Here is an 8892-nt window from a genome sequence, read left to right as displayed (position 1 = left end):
CAGGTATGCCTTGGTGCAAGAACAAATCGCATCAACTTAAGGTCTGTAGGTGTTGTGCCTGGGTAAGCATTTTTTTTTTTTTGTCATCCTGAATAATCCTGATGCACTAACACGAGGGAGCTTTGCAAAAAAAAAAGACACATGGAACGGTAACCTATGAATGTAACGAATCCGGATCTATCAATCTCTTCCCTTGCTCGCTTTACTCAAATACTCAAACGCTTCTTGCGTACCTCGACAGCTTACCAGTCCCCACGCCCACGACCGCAGCGCCCTATCTTGACCTAGCGAAGGTATCGGGCAAGGCGGCACTTCCGGGCAAGGGAAATGTGCCGCGCACTTCACACCTCCCAGTTCTAGTCACTAGCCACCCTACCTAGATGTGAGAGGTCAGTGCCAGGGTGAAGGCCGCTGCGGCGGGATTGGGTGGTGCACGTGATGACATCACGCCAGTGGTGGCATGAGTGCCGACACCCCTTCGGCTGCAATTAAAATACCCAGCTGTTTGTGCGCTCATTCGACATTCAGGTGCCTTCCGTGAGTACAACAAAATTGGACATTCCCCCTCTGCGCCTTGCGGTGCATGAACAAAACAGAAACAAGACATTGACCGATGAACCAGGATGCGGAGCAGTGATGCCCATCAATTGCATTAAATTATTACGGAATTTTAGATATAGCGTCCCCAGGTGGTTTTGTGTATACAAACACCCAAACTCTTTAATCCGCTTTTTGTGTTCTCTTCTATGCCTAGAGTTACTGCATAGGCTCTTTAGGAGCTCCTGGAGCCTATACAGTGACTATGTATGTCTGGTCAACAGCACCCCCTACCTTTGGGTTACCCATTCCTAACAATCCTCCCTATCAGTTGCTTAGGTTTAATGACCTTGATTGTGACAAGGTGGCAATAAATATACCAAAGGTCTTACCACACAACAGAGCACAGTACTGACAATTCACATAAGCAGAGTGAAATACTGGACATAAATAAGAGTGGACACCGAACACAGGTGGTTGTGTAGCATTGACCAATATTTTACATGTCCCCTCTTTCAAACTGCTTACGTTTGTATGTAGATATGTACAATAAAGCACACCATCAAGAACTTCCCTACCACAATTCAATTAAATAGCTGGTTCATAAACGAACAGCCAAAGGTCCAATGTCACTTTCATTAGCACCAAAGAGTCAAAACAGAATGTGCAAATAGATCAACAGCATACTGAACTGCAATGCAATGGATGTTTTATTTCCATACTGCAAGTCGTCTCTTAGTCATTAATTTCACATACAGAAGGAGCCTTTGATCTTTCTGCCCTGTGACTCAAATTCCTCCAAAAATAATAATACTAATACTTTATTAATGACGTGTGTATAATACAATGCAAGAATCGGGCCTGCCAAAGCCTCAGTGGGCTTGAACGGCAGAGCCTGGCAGTCAGCGACAGAGCCATCAGCAAAGCGTTATTAACTTGCAGACAACAGTGAAAATAAGAAAACATGGCAGCTTTCCGATCACGCATTAATGTGTCTAAAGAGCCTTTCTGAGACCACATTTCGTCTTCCTGTCTTGTATGCATTGGGGAAGTAAATTAAGCATTGCGGGGACATAATGGTTACGGAGTCTTCAACCGTATCTCGTCTTACAACGAGGTGTAACATAAGGGATTCTTTGGTCTCAGGCAATGAACAGGCACATAAGGAATTTTATACTGGCTTAACTAAAAATGCTTCAAGACAACAGTTTCCAGCAGCAAAGAATTGAAATCAGGTAAAGACAAAGTTTTGAACACATCAGATTTGGGGGAGACATCATATGCAACAATCTTCAGAATACCATTGATATCGACTACATTATTCCGAAACCAGTCCATCACTTTTGTTGTTGCCATTTGTAAAGAAAAGATGACATCAGTGTAACTTCGAGCGTACGAAACAAGGACAGTGTCATCAGCATACTGATATAATTTGATGTTCACAACATTAGATAAATCGTTGAAATATAAGTTAAATAATAACGGACTTTAAATTGAGCCTTGGGGGATGCCAGCTTTAATTTTGGTCAGGTTGCTACGAAATTTTCCAATAGACACAAGTTGGTGCCTGTGAGATAAGAAGTTTTTCAAAAGCCACAAAAACGCACCCCGAAAGCCTTGCAATGAAACTTTGGTTAGATTAGGTTAGGTTATTACATGGTCTGCCCAGCTCCATTTTTTTTCTTCTTAATGTCAACTAGAATATCGGCTAACCCCGTTTGCTCTCTGATCCACACCGCTCTCTTCGGCTCTTAATGTTAGGACTAACATTTTTCGTTCCTTTGCTCTTTGTGCTGTCCTTAACTTGCTCTCGAGCTTCTTTGTTTACTTCCAAGTTTCTGCCCCATATGTTAGCACCAGTAGAATGCAATGATTGTACACTTTTCCTTTCAACAACAGTGGTAACTCTGTCAGGATTTGGCAATGCCTACGTTATGCACTCCAACAAAGTATTATTCTTCTGCAAATTTCCTTCTTATGATCAGGGTCCCCTGTGAGTAAATGACCTAGATAAACGTACTGCTTTACAGACTCTAGAGGCTGACTGGCGATTCCGGATTCTTGTCCCCTTGCCAGACTATTGAACGTTAATCTTCAACCCCACTCTTATCCTTTATACCTAGCAAACCACAAAGAAGATAAACCATGTCACATGTCTACATATACAAACCACCAGTGACCTCAAGCACTGAACCAGTCACATAGGAGCTGGCTGGAGAGCACAAGAAAAGCACTGCCTCGGCCAGCTCTTCTGGCTTACCAAAACGTCCCATAGGAATTCTTCCTTTTATCTTCAACAGCACTTTTTCTGGAACACTAGCAACCATAGGTGTGTCTATGAAGCCAGGCATGATGGCATTGCAACGGATATTATGCTTGGCCAGTTCCAGAGCAACTGTTTTCGTGAAACCCACAACGCCCGCTTTCGAAGCAGCGTAGTTACATTGACCCATGTTTCCAGTCTTTCCCACAATACTGGAAATGTTCACTATTGCTCCATTTGGCACATTAGACAAGACCATTTCCCGAGCGGCAGCTTGGGTCACAAGGTATGTCCCCTGAAATAAGAACAAGGATGAGTGAGGCACATTATTTGGGTCATTCATGAACAGGCAGGCTGGGCTGTACTACTATCAACTGCTTCATCTTTATTTGTTTCACAAGGTTTCTTTGCACGGTTGTATGGGAAATTTATGTCCATAACTATATTATGTTCCATTAAAGTGCCTATTTTGGACTACATCATCATGTTCTATGTTGATACCATCATACAAGCTCTTTTACCATGTGAACGTTTTTCTGTGTGCACATTGCTTTTATTTCTTCATTTTGTTCTTTTATTTTTCAGTTATTCATACTCTGTACCCTGCACAACTGCAGGATCATTAAGCCTCTTTATTTTAATTTAAAACAACAAGCAGATGCCCCACCTGCCTCCAGACAAAAATCTGAACAGAATGCAATGTGAAAGCATTTTCGCCACAGGAACAATGGTATAGACTTCAGCCAGCCTGTCATGCAGGCAGTTCTAATGATAGCTGAAGTCAACAGTGATTTTTCTTCCAGTGCAATCAAAACATGTACCAGTGCTGCAAAATCCAAATTAATGGACATGTGGTGGCTTGCTGTGCACTGCTACACACAACGGTAGCTTAACATCATCATCATCAGCCTATTCATGTCCACTGCAGGAAAAAGGCCCTCTTCCAGCAATCTTTGATTACCCTTATCCTGCGCCAAGTGACACTAGTTTATGCCAGCACATTTCCTAATTTCATCACACCACCTAGTTCTCTGCCGTCCCTAACTGCAGCTCCCTTCTCCTTGGCACCCATTCTGTAACTACCCTGCGAATTACATGGCCTATCCGACTTCATTTTTCCTCTGAACCTCAACTAAAATATCGGCTACTCCCATTCTAAGCTGTCTAATCAACACCACTGCCTTCCTGTCTCCTAACAAAAGTCCTATATTTTTCGTTCCAACGCTTGTTGTGCGTTCCTTCTTCTCAAGCTTCTTTGTTGGCCCATATGTTAGTACCAGTACAATGCAATGACTGAACATTTTTTTTTTCAAGGATATCAGTAAGCATGCAGTCATGACTTGCCTGCCATATGCACTCCAAACCATTTTTATTCTTCTATAAATTTTGTTCTTGTGTTCTGGGTCGGCAATGACTAATTGGCCAATATAAACCCTCTTACACAGATTCTAGAGGTTGACTGCCAACATGAAGTTCTCTTGCTAGGCTATAGAACATCACCATTGTCTTCTGCATATTATTAAGCTTCAGACCTACTCTTACACTTTCTCGACTAATGTCAATTATTTGTTGCAAGCCACCTCCAGCTTGCTGAAGAAGACAATGTCATCTGCAAGCCACAGGTTTCTGATATGTTCCCCTTTGATCCTCACTCCTAATTCTTCCCAGTCTAACAGCTTGAACACTTTAAGCATGCAGTGCATAGCACTGCAAAGGTTGTACCTTCTTGCCTGACCTCTTTCTCAATCAGTAAGATTTAAGGTAGCTGTGGAATAATTATATACATTTGATAAAATCTTCACATATGCTTCCTCTAACCCTTAACAATGCAATGCCTCCATGACTGCTGGTAACTCTAGTGAATCGAATGGCTTTTCGTACTCTACAAAATCCATATAGAGGGGTTGGTTGTACTCCACAGATTTCTCAATTACCTGATTGATGACATGGATGTTCTCCATTGTTGAATATCCCTTCCTGAAACCAGCCTGTTCTCTGAGTTGACCGAAACTGCCTATTACAGCTACCTAGATAGAGTGTACTAGAGCCTTTCTTGAGCAGCATGACAGCGCCACTCTGCCTGAAACATTTTGTGTCGCCAGTAGCTGCGGCACCGCAAACGCTAACTATTGAAGGTGCATCGCGATAAAGCACATCGGGTGCTGGAGTACGGAAGGTCTGCAACGCACGTCTGGCTTCTGACCAGACGTGTGCTCCAGACCACCCATTGGTAGAGCTACGGTTTGCTAGGCGCGTTCCAATTGCTAGCGATGACAACATCATCACTGTGAGCAGCACTTTTGCGCGACACGCACAATAAGGCAAGGTGCAACTCGGTCGATGCACTGCCCATATATTCTAGTTCACTGTAACCTAGCAATACTCAAGGTAGCTGTAGCATGCAGTCAACAAATGTACCTCAATAAATAAAGAAAATTGTGTGGCACTTCTTCAAATAGCAATACATCAGTAGCGCACCCAGGATCTCTGCCAGGGGGGGGGGGGATTTAAATTTTTCTGGGGGGGGGGGGGAGGGAAACAAGCACTTTGCGTAATCTGCAATTTCCTTGCTTTAGCCAGAGGAATCCAACAGCAAATAAAATGCCTAATAATTATACTAACGACAACAAGGATGATGATGTTTATTTCTTCAGCGTTTTCGTCAAAGTAATTTAACAGTGAATGAATAAATACAAGACAGTGATAGAGCGTTTTTGTTAATCAGGAAAATTCGACCTGAAGCGCCACCTCCTGAATGGTAATGACTATGTGAACAGAGCGCTGAAGGTACACGTTGGACTGGTGGGGCTGGACGAGTGGGGGGGGGGGGGGAACTCGGCCTCAGGGGGGGCGGGGTTACAACAACCGAACCCCCCCCCCCCCACCCCCGGTCGTTGCGCCACTGCAATACATAAATGTTTTCCATTTTATAATTAAGCTTAAAAACAACTTTTGCAACCTACTAGCATGACATCTGCTAATATTCAGGCAGCAGAAGGCCAATAAGTTTGAGAGTGTGCCTATACCCAACAGAAAACTGCTATCCTATAATGCAAACTAAGGTATCATTGCTCCATATCTGATTCTCTGGCACCTTCAACTAACCTTATCTCCCTTCGTCATTCCGTCACTGTAAGAGGCGAGTGGTTATCCCATCTATGCATCAAATGATATGTGATTAACGTAAGAACTTGTGCACACAGGAAGAAATAACAAGTAGCTCTCTGATCACATTTCTCAGGCTAATGGAATCTTTACAATGGCCTGAATATTTGCGAAGTTCAGTGTTACCTTTAGGTTGATCTTCAAGACTTCATCAAATGCTTCCTCAGTCATGTCCATAAGGAAGGTGTCTCGGAGAATACCAGCACAGTTGACTACAATGCTCACAGGGGCAGAGTATGCCTTCTTGATTTCGGCAAACAGCGACGACACAGACTCGGAGCTTCCAACATCCACTTCTAGAGCACGATGTTCATGGGAACCTTTAAACGAAAGGTGGCTGCATTTTTAGTCTCTCTAGTGGTTATTTGATATCATCCAAATGCCATGACAAGGTCACATGACACAGGGGTACAGTGCAGACCATTTGAAGAATAGAAGCTTAATTGTGGCATGCAGAGTTTTACTGTTAGGTTGAACTTTCTCACAGAAAGATAACAAAAAAGTGCCCTGGTGTCACAGAATTGCCAGTAAGGGCATATTATGGGCTCATAAAAGTATGTGCACTACTAAAGAAACTGTTCATAAACACAACAAATGAATTAGTAGTGCGTGTCACACCCCAAGGCTGGAAACTGGACAATGTGTTATGTACATCACAGCATACCATGTCAAAGCTAACAATGCTACTCATACAGGAAGGTCAAAGATTGGAAAATATATAACTCTTAGCAAAGAGAGAGAGAAAACATTTATTTGCTGCAGTGCATGGTCCACATCAAGGGCCAAATACAACCGGTGACCACTACTACTAGCATGACATCTGCTAAAGTTTGAGTAGCAGACGGTGAAATAAATTTGACAATGTGACTACATTTAACAGAAAACTGCCACTCTCTAAATGCTAACTCAGATCTCACTGTTCCATATTTGATCCTCTGCCTACCTCAACTTCCCTTATCTACCCTTCGTGTTCACTGTAAGAGGTGAATGGTTATCTCAGCTATGTATCAAATATGATGTGCAGAATGCCAATTGAGAACGTGTGCAAACGAGAATGTGTCGGCATTAGTGTTGCTTTCTGGAAATGTTACCAAGGTCTTACGAATAGCCTCAAGAGTAAGAAGTTCTTACACAGGCATTAACTAGATATCAATGGGGCAAAACAACAAAAACACGAATGTCAAGGTGCTGTTAATGTCGCACTCATTACTTTTCTTGATCAAAAATAGATCTTTCTTTTTTCCTCTTTTTTACATGCTGACAGGCTTCCAAGATATCGCACTGTCAACTTTTTAATTTTACCTGCAAGTGTCAGACACAAGCCAATTTCATAAAATTGGTAAGCACCACTCGTACTACATAAATGGGACCGTTAACGTTGAGCAGTAAATAACAGCGAATGACTGGAACACACAGTTCTATCCTGTACCCACCTGGCAAGTCGCTGACCGTAGTCGCTGCACCTTCCTTGTTTATGTCGGCAGCTATAACGCGCGCCCCTTCATGCGACAAGGCCTTGCACACAGCGCGACCGATGCCACTGCCACCACCTGTGACTAGGGCCAAGCGCCCTGCCAGTTGCTGGATGCCGGCCATCAGAATAACTGGAGCGAGATGTTGACGCTGTCGTCGAAAATGCAGTCACACAGGTGGCAGAACGCAAGAAAAAAAAAAAAGCGATTCCCGGCAGTGCAAAGTTCAAAGCGACATTGAGTGCAAGCACGTATGTGGTACTACACGGCGTGCACACATCTACCACATGCTCGACGTCTGATAAGTTAGCGCCCTTTACTTCCCTTACCTCACGTTCAGCTCCAAGCCCGCGCCGCGCGGTAGAAACTGGCATAAACGCATGGAGGAAGGAAAAAGTTGGGAGAGAGCATAATGTCACGCAGCCAGCCTTGGCAAGCAAACGGCCCGTGACGACAGCCCCTTTCTTTCCTCCATGCTTTGCTCAGCGTCGAAGCATGAATCGAAATTTGTCGAGACGTATCCTCCGTGCTCTGACGTTTTCACCACATGTTGGGACGACAGTCTTGGTTTCAATCAGTTTCAATAGCGTTACGCGAAGCTCCTTCCTACGTTTTCATTCCTCCATGCATAAACGCATGAGAACGAAACCAAACTGCTTTAGCCAAACATGAAGGCGTGACGTCATATGTTTGTCTACTGTCCTTGCCGGTCTTTGCAGAGTCTTTGTTTTCGTCACCGATTTTTACAAAATTAACTTTCACGATTATTCTTCTCCCTTTTTTTATCCAGAGTTGGAAATATGTTGTTGCAAACTCTACGCGGGAAAATTTAGATTTTCAAACGTGTGAAGTGTGCCACGTTTCGCGTGATTTCGTATTCTGAATACATAATTGTATTCGATTGATTATTAGAGCTTAACGTCCCTAGACCAACATTGGTCTATGAAAACGCCATAGCATGGAACTCCCGATTAGTTTTGATCACTGGGTCTGCGGTTTTGTTGTATGCGGCCCCTTCGCATCGCGGTTGCCGCGGCCAAGGATCGAGCTCGTGGCCTCATGCCCAGAAAGTTAATGAATGACCTAACCTAACTATTGTCATTATGGACATCACACATAGTTTTAGAAGTTCCATGAGAACGCTGTCACGATTCGCGAAAGGCACATTAAAATCGCAGTTGACATACGTGTCTATCGAGCTTCACGACGTATTGAGTTGCCGCGGTGGCTATGTAGCTATGGCGCTCTACTGTTGAGCACGAGGACACGGGTTCAATGCCCGTCTGCTGCTGCCGCCGCATTTCGATAGGCCGCCGTGACGCAAAATGCAAAACAAAAAAAACAAAAAAACGCTCGTGCGTTTAATTTAGGTGCATGTTGAAGAGCCCCAGATGGTCGAAATTAACCAGGACCCCTCCACTACGGCGCCCCTCACAGCTAGTATGCTGATTTGAA

General features: G+C 43.7%; 1 protein-coding gene across 1 annotated transcript; it reads right to left on the bottom strand.

Moving 5' to 3' along the window:
• Window positions 1-1229: 1229 nt before the first annotated feature.
• Window positions 1230-8685, bottom strand: LOC119442825 ((3R)-3-hydroxyacyl-CoA dehydrogenase). The gene is made up of 4 exons (XM_049662411.1): window positions 7767-8685; window positions 7399-7588; window positions 6092-6285; window positions 1230-3095 (listed from the first exon to the last, which is right to left on the bottom strand). Exons 1-4 carry the CDS (start codon window positions 7809-7811, stop codon window positions 2694-2696), a joined length of 831 nt encoding a protein of 276 aa, XP_049518368.1. The 5' UTR covers window positions 7812-8685; the 3' UTR covers window positions 1230-2693.
• Between the last annotated feature and the right edge of the window lie 207 nt (window positions 8686-8892).

Source organism: Dermacentor silvarum, chromosome 2 (assembly GCF_013339745.2).
Source record: "Dermacentor silvarum isolate Dsil-2018 chromosome 2, BIME_Dsil_1.4, whole genome shotgun sequence".
NCBI classification, from domain to species: domain Eukaryota; kingdom Metazoa; phylum Arthropoda; class Arachnida; order Ixodida; family Ixodidae; genus Dermacentor; species Dermacentor silvarum.
The sequence above is the reverse complement of the archived record's forward strand: the minus strand, read 5'-3'. Positions and strand labels throughout refer to the sequence as shown.

Excerpts from the sequence above, each read along its gene's own strand:
- LOC119442825 (XM_049662411.1), bottom strand. The coding sequence starts at position 7,811 with ATGCCAGTTTCTACCGCGCGGCGCGGGCTTGGAGCTGAACGTGAG. Across the intron at positions 6,286-7,398 it reads TACGGTCAGCGACTTGCCAG|GTTCCCATGAACATCGTGCT; the intron begins GTGGGTACAGGA and ends TTTCGTTTAAAG. Across the intron at positions 3,096-6,091 it reads TCTTGAAGATCAACCTAAAG|GGGACATACCTTGTGACCCA; the intron begins GTAACACTGAAC and ends TTCTTATTTCAG.